The 16,344-nt window shown below is 38.7% G+C and overlaps 1 protein-coding gene across 1 annotated transcript; it reads right to left on the bottom strand.

The window, feature by feature from the left end:
• Positions 1-3,646: 3,646 nt before the first annotated feature.
• septin10 (septin 10) lies at positions 3,647-13,190 on the bottom strand. Its single transcript, XM_047371341.1, has 10 exons — positions 13,034-13,190; positions 10,891-11,005; positions 10,557-10,752; positions 10,228-10,414; positions 6,947-7,108; positions 6,563-6,659; positions 6,294-6,462; positions 6,064-6,196; positions 5,064-5,242; positions 3,647-4,909 (listed from the first exon to the last, which is right to left on the bottom strand). The coding sequence occupies exons 1-10, from the start codon at positions 13,061-13,063 to the stop codon at positions 4,894-4,896; spliced, it is 1,284 nt and encodes a 427-aa protein (XP_047227297.1). The 5' UTR covers positions 13,064-13,190; the 3' UTR covers positions 3,647-4,893.
• Between the last annotated feature and the right edge of the window lie 3,154 nt (positions 13,191-16,344).

Here is a 16,344-nt window from a genome sequence, read left to right as displayed (position 1 = left end):
TCAGTATGAAGAGCCTGCGGGTTAATTTGTAGTGCTCTCTGTTTTGTTGGGCCCATTGACAGCAACCAGCAGATCCAAGAACAGCTCTGTACTGGTCTTAAGCGAGGTTTTCTTTATCTCTTTGTGGGCTTGCTGACTCAAGAACTCAAATATATATTATTTTCACTTTAAACACAGCCTCTTGTCTGTGTTGGAGATCACCCAATCTCAGAAGTGTGTTTTTTATTTTTAGTTTGTTTTTGTTGAGATCGATGTTCTTTGGAGAAAAAAAAAAAAACGTTTACAGCAGTCAAAATGTCAGGAATAAAACCACTGCACAGTGGTCACTTTAGATTTAATAACTTGAAGCGCCAGTTTCTAAAAGTTTTTTTTTTGTGTTGGTGTGTTTGTATTTTAATAAGGTTGTCATCTGCCTCAGCTTCCTGGTTGTATAATTGAAGTGGCTGAAAAATTGCAGTGAAGGCTTAAAAAGGCAAACATGCAGTCAAAGGTGGAGCATTCTTTAGACTGATCGAGACACATTACTGGCACTTAATGTCTTGCAAAACTATTCACATCCTTGAAAACGTTTCAAATTTTGTCACATTGCAACCTCAAACTTTAATGTATTTTATTGGGATGTTATGATAGACCAGCCTAAAGTAATACATCATTTTGCAGTGGAGGAAAAATGACATAGTATTCAATGTTTTATTAACCCCAATAGATCGGAACAGTATATGAGCCCAAAAGCTCATATACTGTCAAACAGTCTGACAGCATCAAACTGTTTGATGCAGTTTATCTACCAGGAACCTCGAGTTCTCATTCTGCCATTTTGAATTAAATGTCAGCCATATTTGTTCTTACAGGTACTGGATTGAACATGTGCAGTGTGTGTGTGTGTGTGTGTGTGTGTGTGTGTGTGAGAGAGAATGAACGAGGGGGACGGAGGCTTCGTGTATGTAGCTCTTTACACTAAAAAGAAACTCTATGACAAAGCACGGTGCAGCATGGACGCTCATGCCTCTTCAGGACTGACTCATGGTGAAAACTGTTGGTACTGTGGGTGAAATAGAGAGAACAAAAAAAAAAGATTATATATAGATATATGATTCTATATTGTGCAGAATATTTATAGGCCTTTTGTGCCATTGAAGTCATGCTCTGGGCTGGTACCGTCCAGCGCTTTCTACCATGTGATCATTATACATCGTCTTGTACTGATGACCCGTGGTTGATATGATTGTTTTTTCATGTCAAGTGCATTTCTCGCAATAAATGCCTTTGTTTTCAAATTTATTTCCCTTGTGTTTGTGTTTTGCTATTTTAAACGCCCGCAGCTGTTTATAGGAGAGTAAAATGCAATATGATTAGAAGCAAATCAGAGGATTTATCCTGAGTACATATCCTGCTCTGATTGGAATCATCTCCACTCACAATGAGCTTCTTATGAGCAACGCTGCAGGTATAGTTGTTATACAGAGTATTATTGTCCTCATCAGTGCAAACAGGCTGGTGACGGATGTCTGTTTTCACACCCTCCCCTCCATCTTCTCTTGTCTATATTCTCCTCCTGTCTTATCGTCCCTCTTTTTCTTCAGCCAAACACTGACATGGAAGAGGTGTGTAATTGGTAATATTAGAGTATCTCCTGCGCACCCCCTCATGACATGACAACCTCATCCATCCACGAGTCAAGGCTGTCTTCAATCATCACCTCTATTTGCATTTAGAGTGACTGGCAAAAAGGTTGCAGGGATACATGTGCATGGCAGCTTTCCTGGATTTTATGCCCATTCTGAAAAATTGGACTTGAAAGCTGAAATGTTACATTTGAGGTGAGCAGGCAGCTAATTTAGATTTTCTGCAGAGCTGAGATAATGTTTACCTCCTGCAGGAATAAAACTTGTACTTTTTCTCACAAATAGGCCTTCGCTGTGTTTTGGCTGAGAGAAAAGCTTCTCCTCTGGGTGTTCTCTTCCCTGCCTAACAATAGCAGGGTTGCTGCAGGCTCCTGCAGGGAATCAATCAGCGTTCCTGAGATTTACGCCAGACCCGTCTGTCCACCTGTCTGCGTGCCGGCATTTAAGTCACTTGAAGGGGAACGGAGCTGGAGGGTGAGACAGTGCAGGGTACAAAACCTACCACACAGAACAAGATAATCCTTGTGTAAGTGTGTGTGCTCATAAAAAAACGAATAGATGGGGATGTGAGGCCCTTTACAGCAAAAAGAAAGGCATGAATCTTAACACATGCGAGAAATGTCCGTTTTGACATTTGACTTTTATTATATGATTTTGTTTTTTCACCAAAGTGCCAGCTCAGTTTCCGTTTAAAAAACTTACAGTGATCTAGACTCCAATTTCTAGATTTCACCGGAGGTTTTTATAAAATGTTGGACAAAACGTGGACTTTTTAGCAATGCATGTACAGTTGTTGGGTTTTATCATCTGTCGGGAATCACGACATTGAAGAGTCGGGTGTGGTAAAGTGTCAATTTCAGAGCTTTTTGTTTGGAATCTGGATTAATAAGCAGTGCTGTTTTCAAATCTGAACCACTCAGATTTCAAGATATGATTGTCCTAAAGTCAATATACATTCTTTAAAAGGATAATTTATGGTCTTTGATTCATTTTTATTCTTTGTCAGAATTTCAAACATGTCAGCTTTAGTGCTGTGTTGGGCATCTAAACTTTGCTCTGGTGCTTCCTACAGTTTCTAAAAAATAGAATGGGAGGCATTTATGTAGAACCCCAATTCCAATAAAGTTGAGTTACACTACAAAGACAAGATATTTAATGTTAAAACTGATAAACTAAGTTTTCCTGCAAATATTAACTCATTTGAATTGGATGTTTGCAACACATTCCAAAGCAGCTGGGACAGGGGCATGTTTTCCCACTGTGTTGCATCGCCTTTCATTGCAACACTCAATAAGTCTCTGTTGTCGTATTTTGCAGTTCATAATGTGCCACGCATTTTTTAGTGGGAGAAAGGTCAGGACTGCAGGCAGTCTAGTACCTGCACTCTTTTACTACTAAGCCACGCTGTTGTATTACGTGCAGAATGTGGCTTGGCATCGTCTTGATGAAATAAGCAGGACGTCCTTGAAAAAGACGTTGCTTAGACGGCAGCATATGTTGCTCTAAAACTTGTATGTACCTTTCAGCATTAATTGTGCCTTCACAGATGTGCAATGTACAAACTTCATTGGAATTGGGGTTGTAGTTATCAGGCTCCTGTCCTGGGAAACAGAGGAAACACCCCATTCAGCTCACACAGCTGAATATTTATTTATTTATTTTTTAAACAGAAAGACCAATCAAATTACATTCTTTATTAAGGTTTAGGCTGCCTTCTCTTTGACAAATCATATATTATGCAACAGCTAACAGATTAAAGAAATCTGTATGTGTAATACAAACCATAAATCTGGTTAAGAAATACAAGATTAGCTAAAAAACATTGCAGATCTCGATATAATATATGTGCATTGTGTGTCCTGTAAAAATGGAAAACAAACGAAACGGTAAGCTTCTAATAACTCAACACTTTGCATGTAAATCCAATAATATCCCAATGTGGGATATACCTAAACTTAAACTGGATATAGAACCAACACCAAAATCTCTACTGAAGCAAGGAAGCAGACAAACACAATATATTATGACAAAAATACAAGAATTTATTTAAAAAGGGAAAAAAATCCAAATAATACTGTTTGTTCCTTAAAACAAGTGTAGTACAACTAAGTGGCCATGTGGGTAGTGTAGTTGTAAGTTTCATACAGTTAAGGCACTAACATTTTAAGCACTACTCTCACAAAAAAGTATAAGTAAAAGTGAGATAAACTATACTTTGTTGGAAACCAGCACCATAGTGTTCTATTTTAGGTTTACAGCACAAATAAGTAAAATCAAAATACGGACCAAGAGGAAAAACAATTTTTCTGTTACTTTTTTCCCCTCAACATTGATAAAATATAATGCATAGTTTTCCCATGATTTGTAGCAAAAATCCACTGTAGTGCTAGTAAAAAAGAGGAGTAGAAGAAATATGTTCATAAATAGATCCTGTAACATCTTCCCAATCCAAAAATAAGTGTTAACACTCCTAGTGTCAAAAAAACTTAATATCTGTAAATGCACAGAAGAGTTCAGGAACAAGCACTTGCCTTTGGAAACGACTACAGGAGGACGAACGTTGCAAAAGGCCGCAGGTTGTCATTGAAGCAAGAAAAAGACATATAATTCCCTTTGTTTTAAAGACTGAAACACACAATTTAAAGACTAAGGGGAATATATTTTGTTGGCAACTATTAATCTACTTTGAAATCAAATTCAGCTACAAATGTACGATGGTTCCGTAAAGCTCAGCTTAAAATCCTTCCATAAAAAGAAGCAAAAAGTCTTAAGAAAAATGGCCTGGTTGCAGTGTTTTCAAATAGTTTTAGCTGGATTATTAAAATATACCAACAAGCACACAACCCTAAGAGCAGGTCTGAAAAGGACACTTTGGGGAAGAAAAAGAGGAAGGATAAGCAAGCAGTTTATATAAGAGGAAAATGTTATTTGTACCTGTCGAAGTGATGTGATTTGTAAACATTTAAAAAGGTTTTTCTTTAGTCTGGCAAAAGTAAATAAAAAAAGAAGAGGATAAATACACAAACAAAATAATAAATGACAAAATCCCCCCAAAAACTTACAAAAGAGATTAAAAATACCTAAGAGGATAGTGTACATGGCGTTTGGAAACAGTCTTTAAACTTTGGCAACTCAGGCTAACACATGGTACAGCCCTGTGTGGTGTTTGTTTTCTAGTAAGTGTTGTAGACTGGCTGAAAAAGAGTGTGAACAAAAGGCCACTGGTTATACTGGTCATAATGATATGCACTTCAGATCTTTTAAGTCTTCACATGAAGCCAGAACTGAAAGAGAGAATAAAAGAGATGGATTGATGTTAAAACAGCACAAGAACCTTTCAAGACCATGCAGTGAATCAACTAAACAGACTAAATTTCCCATCAGTGCCCAAAGCTGAGCCAAGACACATAAACACAACCGTCTGGAGACGCCACTTACTTCTTCCGGTCCTTGTCTTTCTTGCCGTTGACCGTGAGGCTTTGGGCCTGCAGGAGCTGAGCTGCAGCTTTTCTCTTACTGAAAGAACTCAGGTCGTCTTCCAGAAAACGCTTCTTCTCCTCCAGAGCTGCTTTCTCATCTGCATGCAGGCGCTTCAGCTGCTCAAAACGACCCTGCAGCTAAAAATAAAACAACGTAGAGGACAAATCTTAAAAGACCGGAAATGTGTCAAAAAACAAAGGTAAATTGTTCTTTTTTTCTTTTATTCATAAAGCAAATAGAAGCTTAACTTTATTAACGGATTCACCAGTTCTTCAGTGGATGTTGATTTTCCCTAATCTACACATTATGAAACAAACACCCCCACTAATGTTAGGTTAAATGTCTGTTAGCAAACAACAGAGAAAACCGCTAAATGATTTTGGTTTGAATATCTAACCACAATTATATCAGAAACTGTGAAACCTGTTTAAATTGGTCGGTTTCCTACGATGGATTGGCTTTTAACCATATTCCAGACATTTTAGAGAGAGTTGGGGTCTATACAACTGGCAGCAAAACCACCCAACAGCATAATGCTGCCACCACCATACTTGACAGTTGGAAAAAATTTATTTTTGCTTGGAGGTTTCACCTTGACTTGTTTCTTGACTTTGTCTCCTCTGAACATTAACCTTTTCGCCAACATTCACCCAAATATAAGTGGGGCTGTACGCACAGTATATATTTACACCTTTTAATCTTTCTTGCTTAGAAGAAAATCTGCACAAAATTCACACCGATAGACCCTTTTTTTTTTATTCATCGAAGTTGCCTGATGTGTCATCATTTGATCCTGGAAAAACAAGTCCAAATGGATCAATAAAAGCGCCACGTGTATACAACATTGATGCCAATGATGATCCTACGTAGGAACATCTTTGGTTATCACACACAAATTATTGTGATCAAATTACTTGCGGCAGTAATGAAACCAGTAAATGACATTTTGTTTACATACCTCCCTCTCAGCCTCCTTCAGCTCTGCTTCCTTCTCCTTCACCCTCTGCACAAAAACTTGCCTCATCTCATCCTCTCTTTTCTGCAGCTCAGCCAGGAACTCCTGGCGCTTGGCCTCATACGTCTGCTGTAAACTGAGGACACAAAATGTGTTTTGAAATCATAAGCTACGTCGATGAGCCGGCCGGCATGACCAGAGGCAGGCGTGCTTGTTTGTGAGGAGCTCTTCACCTGACAGGTTTGCACTCAGGGTCAGTGTCCTTAAACCCCATTTCCTCTAATTTGCATCGCCGGTACAGCTCATAATGGCGTGTATGGGTTTGCTCTCTCAAGTCCTCCATGTTTACACAAATGAGCATCTCCCTCAGCTTCACAAAGTCACAATGGTGTTCGTTTTCCACTAGGAGACAATAAAAAAAAAAAACGTTTTTCGTCATTTGAAATGGCTTAAAAATAGAGAACAAGTGGCAAAAGTACAAATTCAAATGGATTGAGCCTACCTTGAACAACACCCCATGGATACTGGCGGGCTTTCACCATCTTATTGCCAACACACACTTCCTCTGTGCTGCCTACGACAGCAAATGGGAGATGGCCCTAAAATATATAAATATTAAATTTAATAAATGTTTCAAAACAAAACTACAAACTTATGGCAAGGCTCCACAGCATCACAGCTAAAGCCATCTTAAAACATCAAAACTTGTGTGCACAACAATTTGCCCTCATAAGGCACACAAATGCCCTCACAGTCTTTCCGCAAATTCAAGTTATTGTTTGTACCAGTCGAAATTAAGAGTTGTGCCTTCATAAATTATATGTAAAAACTTCCGAAATGCTTTCATAGGACCCAGGCTAATTTCTGTGCACGTGCGTTTCCTTACATTCATGGTGGTGTTGACTTTGGCCACGGTTTCATCGTCAAGCGGGAACTGGTAGATCTGCACACCATTGCTGACCAGTTCGCTCATGATTTTGATCTTGAATTTGTGCAGCTCGCTCTTACTGATGGTGTCAGCCTTGGCAATGACTGGAATTATGTTCACCTAGAGAGAGGGAATCACTTGATTAAAAAAAAAAAAAAAAAAAAAAAGAATTATTGCTCTCATTATTTATTACAAATATCTGCAGCCTTTGAGAAATATATTATTCTGTGCAGTTAGAAGATTCAGAAAACTGCATCAAAGCAACCCATCAGTCCTTGCAGAGTCCAAAATGCTGATGGGTTGGGTGTTTTAATCAAGGAGTCATGTAAATCAAAGTAAAATAATAGTATTAACACATAAATCACTAAATAAAACACTGCATTTATTAAGAGAGAAAAATATTCTGCAAAATAAAATATTTTTCCACATTCAGTTTTCTTCATTCCATGCTTTTCCATCTGCATAGAAGCCCTTTAAGAACCACAAGTATTCCCATCTTAGAGAAAGTAATATTTCTGTTACCAACTGCATAAATAAACCAAAGATTAATATGACATGTTGTAAACTCTCTCATTTAATGTTGACTTGTAAGCAGACCACTTTAACTACATGTAAACAAAACTCTACATGGCTTCATTTGACTGGTTAGGTTAAACAAACAAACAAAATCTTGAAGAAAACCTAAAACAAGGATTTGAGTTTCTAAATCTAAAACTGTTTTGAGATGTGTGTTATATAAACCATGTTTTACAAGTTATTTCTGGCCCACTGGTTCACTCTGCTGCCAAAGTCACCCCACATTCCTCTCTGTCATCCCACCATCCCTTTGAGGGGGCTCGGAATGAGTTGTTGCCACTGGGCAAGCTTCTGGGTCAGACCACACAGCCATACACACATGCAGGACCCACACTGATCCCAGCGGAGAAGACGAAACGATGCTAGATCTGTTCCAACAGCTGTCTGAGTGAGTGACTGTCCGTCACTGCGGCAGACTCAACAATTGGCTCTGTGTGTATCCTTAGAGTGACACAAAGGGACAACCTGAGTGTGTGCGAGAGTCCTTCCCGCCCCCCGCTCTTTCTATTTCTTTCACACGCAAATCCAGAGTTACTGCCATACCAGACCAACGAAACCGCACACAAACTCACAAACGTAACTACACACAGAGAAAGAGAGAGAGCATGGGAAAGTTTCTGACTACTTCAAGAAGGGTGGGAAGGGACAGAACGGCTAATAGTGAAGCTCTCCCAACATTCACTCAATACAACCACCACAGCATAGTTTATTATACAATAAGTATTTCCCCTTTTCTCTGAGGTACGTTGGTTTAATGTAAGTTGTCAGGAAGCATTATATTTCCATTTAAATCTATATAACACGTTTTCATTAGATTTAGCTTTATTTATCAACAGGAAATATTAATTTACCAGAAAATCTAAGTGTTGCACTGCTCACTGATTAAAAACAAGCTCCAGATGGATGGATCTTTCCTACTTATTTGAACTTAATACTTAAATTAAGTCCAACAACCGTTTGAGCTTTAATTTAAAGCCCTTTCTTTAATCACTCTGATATAAGGTTTCATTGATGTTTATACCTCCTTATCATTTATTTTTTTAATAACATGTCTGGACCAATAGATCATTTCTTTGACAGTTAGTGTGATTCATCTTAGGAATTCATTAATTTCATAATATATTTATCAATATATTTTTTTATCTCACTTTCTACTAAGGACAAACAAACTGAGTGCTTGTCCTATCGCTGCCAATATGGACATAAGGAGATAAAAAACACAAGGCTGCTTTAGCCTGCAGCTTCAGTATGAATTATCCCGCCTGCTCTAAATGTTCTGAAGCAGAAACAATGAATTACTGAATGACAGGTTATATGATCCTCTCCACATTTCAGATGGAGTTTACTATGGTCCCCATGGCTAAACAATCAGTGGTTAATGGTTGCTTTCAATCACCGCAACATGTTTGTGTAATTTCATTTGCTGGCAAAACGGACCCAAGGCAACAGGACATAAAAACTACCAGTCTGTCAGTGTTGAATTCTAACTGTCAAACTTTGAGACCTTCTGATGTTGAGATTTCAATGTGGATTTTTGGGATTTTTGGGAAAATGTTACACTAAACATCTGAAATGTTCGAAGAACAAATGTGGTTGTCTTCAGCTGTTTTGTTTTAGATTACAGATTTTTATCTTTTAGACAGAGGCGTTGAATCTGGGAACACAACAATAGTGACAATAGTTTTCCCTTCTATTGACACTGAAACTCCTCTATATTGCCTCCTTTCCATTCACAGTTTCATTCACTCGGCACAAACCTGTTGTGTTTCCACCAATGGCTGGAGGTGAAGTAAACACTCACAGTCGCCCATCATGTCCTTTCACAGTGGGGTGGCAAAGTCCAGACCACCCCACCGTGGGACGATGGCCAAAAATGGCATCCCTGATTTCTGTTTGACCCGCTCTTGCCATTGTGGTACTTAATATTTTGTATACTCTCCTCAACCTCGATGAACACCTCCTAATTTCTCATTTCCCCAATAAGCTGCCGCAGTCAGACTCATACGGCTGACCCCGCTCATGTCCAATCAGTGAGCAGCAATCGGTTCATTTCACATTTCGGCCCTGCTCAGCCCCAATTTGACCTACCACTGAGCAGGTACGAAAAAAAGCCATCACCAGGCCTGAAAAGCCTGTAATGGAAACGGTTGTAGAGCCGGTGGAAAAAGGGCATACTGTACTTTCTCTAAGTGCTTTTGGCTCATTGTTCCTGACACGGGATTTAATGGAGAATGCTATCCTATGTAGGTACTGTTTATTAAAAAGACAATTGATTCACATTAATGTAAAATTAAATGTTATCGACCCAAATTTGCAGAGATCAGCAGTTTTCCACAAAATAAATACACCACTGGAAAGTATCCTTAAAAGTTGCCCTTCTCCTGTGTACCACCAGTTATCTTCCCATTGTTCTTAATACTGCATCTCTTGCAGCTGTCAAAAGTCTCTTCTATAACTAAACTACTTTCATGTCTAATTATAAACTGAGCCAATAAATGTCATGTTCGTTTTCACAACAGCTGGGTCATTTCCAATATCAAAGTTACTGAGTGTACCGTACTGAAAAGAGACATTTCCTATCACAAGAATAAGATTTGTACTTTCAGCTGAAATAATCTCGAGTAATCTTTCCTGAAACCCAATTTGTGTAGTTTATTTTCTACCTTGCTGTCCAGCTTCTTCATTGTTACAAGGTCCAGGGATTTGAGTGAATGACCTGAGGGGGAGATAAAGTACAGACAGGCGTGCACCCGTGAGTCGTGGTAGTTGTGCAGAGAGCGCTTGATTTTTAGCTCCTCCTGAAGGTAAGTCTCAAATTGCTTGTCAATGTAGTCCACCACTGGCTGATAGCTACAGGACATAGAAAATGAAAAAGATCAGTGATAGTGTGCATACACAGGTTGAATCACATTCTTACTACATTTTGTTTAATTTTTATATTTCCTAAGAGACAACGGTCTTAGTTGAGACCCCCAAACCTCCTCACACACACCTTTCTTGTTTGTTCATTTGGTCCCCAAAGCCAACAGTGTTGACCACGGTGAGACGAAGCCTGACGTTACTCTCCTGTAGGTCATAAGTTTGTGCCCGCAGCTTCACTTGAGGTTCAAAGTGGGATGACTCAAAGTTCTCAAAGTTGGTGTTAAATAGTGTGTCCATCAAAGTAGACTTGCCGATACCGGTCTCACCTGCAAAAGAAAAAAAAAACTTCAATTTCTTTCTTCAAGGATTATATCTATTCTTAACATTTTGTATTAATACAATATTAAGAAAAGAAGCCAGTACTAGTAATATTATGAATAAAGCCGATATATATGACAAGGTACCGATGCACAGAATATTGAAGCAGAAGCCCTGACTGATGGACTTGTTGACAAGCTGATCTGGAAGACTGTCAAAGCCTACATGGCCAGCTAGGGACAAGGGCCGGGCTCCTTTATCCTGTACAATAAATTACACAGAAAAAAACTATTAGAAAAGTTATGCATCCATGTTATTTCAAAAATCCCATTTACGCATATTTGCACTCTGTTAATCGCTGCCTGTCACAGAGATACAATTTATATCTTCACTCGCATCGCTGGCAAAAGCCAAAGATAACAGTTTGACATATAAAACAAAAGTCATTTTTAGCAAATCCATTAATCAGGTACAATGGGAAGACTAAAAGACAAAATGGCAGGTACAGCAATGCAATCTACATCAGATAATCAATAATTAGTATGGATGTCTCTAAGAAATAAACAAGTAGCTATTGTACAGTCAAACTGACCTTTTTTGTGAATTTACAAAGAAAATAAATTTCTGGCTGCTTGTGACAAAACGCCAAGATGCAATGAAAAACAACGTATTAAATTGTGTGTAGTGTAGACATATCAGTGGTTCACTATTTAACTTGAAGGGCATTTTTTATATTCACATGATTTATAGTTCTCTCTCATTTGGCTTAAAAAAAACTAAGACATTCCCCTAAAAACTGGCATGCTGACAAACTGCTTAAGCGTTTTATGTCAAAACATCATTTGAACTTGAAGCAAAAAAATTAATAAAAAAATGAAGAGTTACATCATTTTTACAGTCATAGACATTACATTTTGGGGGGTTAAAGTATACACTGACGAATCAAATTAGTTACTTTTTGGAATTAAAAAGAGGATATAACACATAGAATCATACTACTGAAACGGTCTGGTTAGATTATAAGCACATATATTTGTAGCCTGGGCAAAGCTCAGTGTTCATTAAAAAATTACAAATACTGTTTTATCATAATTTACAAATTTATCTGTAGTGTTTAGTTTAAAAAAGGAAGGCCAGACTTCCTTTTGGTTACATGGGAGAATTATCTCTGTAGCTCTTGTTGAAGTTGAAAGAATCATATTTTACTGCAATGAATGTGACCTCTTGCCTAAATAAAGGACTTTTACAATCAGTCAATTGACAGACATTTATTCTAAGCACTGAACAGGGTAGAACATTCATCAAAATGTGTTTTTCTAGAGCACTGAACGTAAAATAAATCATATAAACCAATGTATATCTCTGCATTTTGCTCTTTCAAACATTGTAATAACATGTACTTGAAATGAGGCTGAATAGCACTGAGAGTTTTTTAAAGACTAAATTAAGTAAAAGTCGTTTCAAAATGAACTGCTTTTTCCTGAGAATATATTTTTTATGCAAGGCAACCATATTGGATTTGATAGTTGTGGTCGGTGAGAAACATCTTAACTTTACCACACGAAATTCTGACTTCAATTAATTTTTCAGTTAATTTGTCCAACTAAAGATCTACAAAAGAAATCAACTTCAGAATAAAAAGGGAAGGCATAATTGAGAGCATCCTTCAACTGATTAAATAGATAACAAACTGAAAGTCTTGTTGCGAGTCGGTTTATGAATGAATAACAAAACAACGATAGTTTAAACACTTGGATTTTACTGAAGTGGTAAAAAACAAAGTTCTTGATCCTCTGACGTACAGAGTTGTCTTTAGCTGAGATGCGTCAATGGATACTTTCATTCAAAGCTATTCCTATAAAGTCTGTTCTGCTGTTTGCATACATGATGTAACTAGGATAACTTTAAAACAAGTATGCGCATATAAACTTTTGTTGATTTATGTATGATTAACTGCGATCCATCGCATTTAATGCAGATCAGTCGTAGCATCAGATCTCCGAACATAAATATTTGCCCACAGTGTTATGCTAACTAGCTAGCTCGTCCTTTAGTAAAATAAAAGGCAATCAACACTATTATTGTAAAACAAAGAATAATAAATAGGTCAGAAAATATTATACATGTCCACGTATACTGAAACTGCGCTGTTATATATTACATTATACTTTCTATACTTTCAATAACTAAGGGACGCTATGATGCTAGCTTTAGCTAACTAGCCGCAGGACACTCCCTGCTCAACTGTCAGGAAGTCTTCTTTAAAACACAAACTAAATGAACTCTCACCGGCTGTCGAGCAACATCCGAGGAAGCCATAATTTTAGCAGAACTTCAATAGACTGAACAAATTCAAATATATTCAAACTAAACTAGAAGAAAGCAACTTTTCCCCCCCTCAGAATGTTTTCCAGGACCGCCTGTGCGTCTACCGTCGACAACTAGACAGACGATACCAATCAAAACAATGTGGGGATTAGAGTATATTTTGCTATTTTTACTATAGTTTAAAGAAAACTGTTTTTTCTCAAATATTTCAAACTTGTACTGTTTTATTGTACCCAGGTCTTAACATACATTAACATGAAAGTACGTCCATAAAATGCAAAATTACTGCATTAACTGAAATTTGCGCACCCCTTTTTGTAAAGTGGTACAGTACAACTTCGTTTTCCCAGGCGATCCTTGTTCCTGTGTGATGTTGCGGACTCGCAAAAAAAAAAAAAAAAAACTGAGCTTCATAAAACTTTACAGCCTGTGCTCTTCGCCCTTTGCTTCTGATAGTAATTTGTCTGATGAGTATTATATGTTGAATATACACTTCCTTTAAAATTATACTATCTAACAACAGCTTGAATCCGTCAAAAATTGGCAGGCAAGACCTTAAAGAACACCGTGAATCTCTTTAGAACAGTAAACTGAAGAATAATAATACTAGTACTACTACTACTAATAATAATAATAATAATGAAACAAGATTAAAAGGTTTCACATTCACCTCATTAAATGTTTTTTTGACATAATAAATAGCTTAAGTAAATAGAGCTTGATTATTGTATCTAACACTGAAAGTATATATTTTGAGGCAAATTAAGTTGCGTTTAAATGCATCTCATATATATATATATAGATATATAGATATATATCTATATATATATATACAGTACAGACCAAAGGTTTGGACACACCTTCTCATTCAAAGAGTTTTCTTTATTTTCATGACTATGAATATTGTAGCTTCACACTGAAGGCATCAAAACTATGAATTAACACGTGGAATTATATACTGAACAAAAAAGGGTGACACAACTGAAAATATGTCTTATATTCTAGGTTCTTCAAAGTAGCCACCTTTTGCTTTGATTACTGCTACGCACACTCTTGGCATTCTGTTGATGAGCTTCAATTAACCAATGGACGCCTGTATATGTGCATATGTATATATACATATATATATAGTCCAGGTCTGGGAGGAGATCTGGACTATATATATATATATATATATATATATATATATATATATATATTCAATTCAATTCAATTCAAAGATACTTTATTGATCCCTGAGGGGAAATTAGAATTCCAGTACAACCCATCCAAACATACATCATGACCCAAGACAAGGGGGGACGGGTCACCGAGGCTTTGCTGCCCACTCACAGGCCCCCTTGTTAGATGAGAAAAGAGGCCACATTAGGTAAGTAGAGGAAAAAAAATCATATTTCACACTTTATCCTTAGCAGGATACAGTTTGAGATTGCAAAAAACCTCAGCACAAAGGAGCAACAAGTTTACAAAACAGCATCATGCCAGGAACGGTGAAGGCGATGTGAGGGGGTGCATATGTTTATCTTGAGCATGTGTGTGTGTGTGTGCAAGTGAGTGTGTGCCAGTAAGTCCATGAAGCACTGTCACAGAGGCCATTGTCCTTGACGGTACGTTGGAATGTTCATCAACCGGCCACAAAGTTCTGAGCAGATCCACAGATGTCCTCAGGGAAGGGAGGGGGCAGAGGGAGCAGAGCGTCATGTTTACGTAACTTCCAGGAGAAGTTGAAGATAGCCAGCCATATATATACACATACATACATAAACACACACACACACTGCTCAAAAATATAAAGGAAACAACATCCTAGATCTGAATGAATGAATGAAATATTCTCATTGAATACTTTGTTCTGTACAAACAAAGTTTTGTACAAGTTGTGCTGACAACAAAATCACACAAAAATCATCAATGGAAATCAAATTTATTAACCAACGGAGGCCTAGATTTGGAGTCACACACAAAATTAAAGTGGAAAAACACACTACAGGCTGATCCAACTTTGATGTAATGTCCTTAAAACAAGTCAAAATGAGTCTCAGTATTGTGTGTGGCCTCCACGTGTCTGTATGACCTCCCTACAACGCCTGGGCATGCTCCTGATGAGACGGCGGATGGTCTCCTGAGGGATCTCCTCCCAGACCTGGACTAAAGCATCCGCCAACTCCTGGACAGTCTGTGGTGCAACGTGACGTTGGTGGATGGAGCGAGACATGATGTCCCAGATATGCTCAATCAGATTCAGGTCTGGGGAGCGGGCGGGCCAGTCCATAACTTCAATGTCTTCATCTTGAAGAAACTGCTGACACACTCCAACCACATGAGGTCTAGCATTGTCCTGCATTAGGAGGAACCCAGGGCCAACCGCACCAGCATATGGTCTCACAAGGGGTCTGAGGATCTCATCTTGGTACCTAATGGCAATCAGGCTACCTTTGGCGAGCACATGGAGGGCCATGCGGCCCTCCAAAAAAATGCCATCCCACACCATTACTGACCCACTGCCAAACTGGTCATGCTGAAGGATGTTGCAGGCAGCAGATCGCTCTCCACAGTGTCTCCAGACTCTGTCACATCTGTAAATGGTAAATGGACTGAACTTATATAGCGCTTTTCCAGTCATACAGACCGCTCAAAGCGCTTTACACTAGAGCCACATTCACCCAATTGCACTCACTAACGCTCACACATTCATACACCGATACACAGATCAGTAGGCAACTTGAGGTTAAGTGCCTTGCCCAGGGGCACATCAACCTATGGCAGGAGGAAGCTGGAATCGAACCCACAACCTTCTGATTGCAAGACGACTACTCTTCCTACTGAGCGACAGTTGCCTGTCACATGTGCTCAGTGTGAACCTGCTTGCTGCTGTGAAGAGCACAGGGCACTAGTGGCAAATTTGCCAATCCTGGTGTTCTCTGGTAAATGCCAAGCATCCTGCACGGTGTTGGGCTGTGAGCACAACCCCCATTTGTGGACATCGGGCCCTCATACCATCCTCATAGAGTCGGTTTCTAACCGTTTGTGCAGACACATGCACATTGTGGCCTGCTGGAGGTCATTTTGCAGGGCTCTGGCAGTGCTCCTCCTGTTCCTCCTTGCACAAAGGCGGAGGTAGCGGTCCTGCTGCTGGGTTGTTGCCCTCCTACGGCCTCCTCCACGTCTCCTGGTGTACTGGCCTGTCTCCTGGTAGCGCCTCCAGTCTATGGACACTATGCTGACAGACACAGTAAACCTTCTTGCCACAGCTCGCATTGATGTGCCATCCT

This window comes from Girardinichthys multiradiatus, chromosome 7 (assembly GCF_021462225.1).
Source record: "Girardinichthys multiradiatus isolate DD_20200921_A chromosome 7, DD_fGirMul_XY1, whole genome shotgun sequence".
In the NCBI taxonomy this organism is placed as follows: Eukaryota; Metazoa; Chordata; class Actinopteri; order Cyprinodontiformes; family Goodeidae; genus Girardinichthys; species Girardinichthys multiradiatus.
Note: the sequence above shows the minus strand (reverse complement) of the source record. Positions and strands in the feature narration are given on the sequence as shown.

What these genes read in the sequence shown, in the direction of transcription:
- septin10 (XM_047371341.1), bottom strand. Translation starts at nt 13,063, where the DNA reads ATGGCTTCCTCGGATGTTGCTCGACAGCCG. An exon ending in TGAAGAAGCTGGACAGCAAG is followed by an intron (nt 7,109 to 10,227) that starts GTAGAAAATAAA and finishes CCCTCTCTCTAG; the next exon opens with GTGAACATAATTCCAGTCAT. An exon ending in AAGTCAACACCACCATGAAT is followed by an intron (nt 6,660 to 6,946) that starts GTAAGGAAACGC and finishes TATATATTTTAG; the next exon opens with GGCCATCTCCCATTTGCTGT.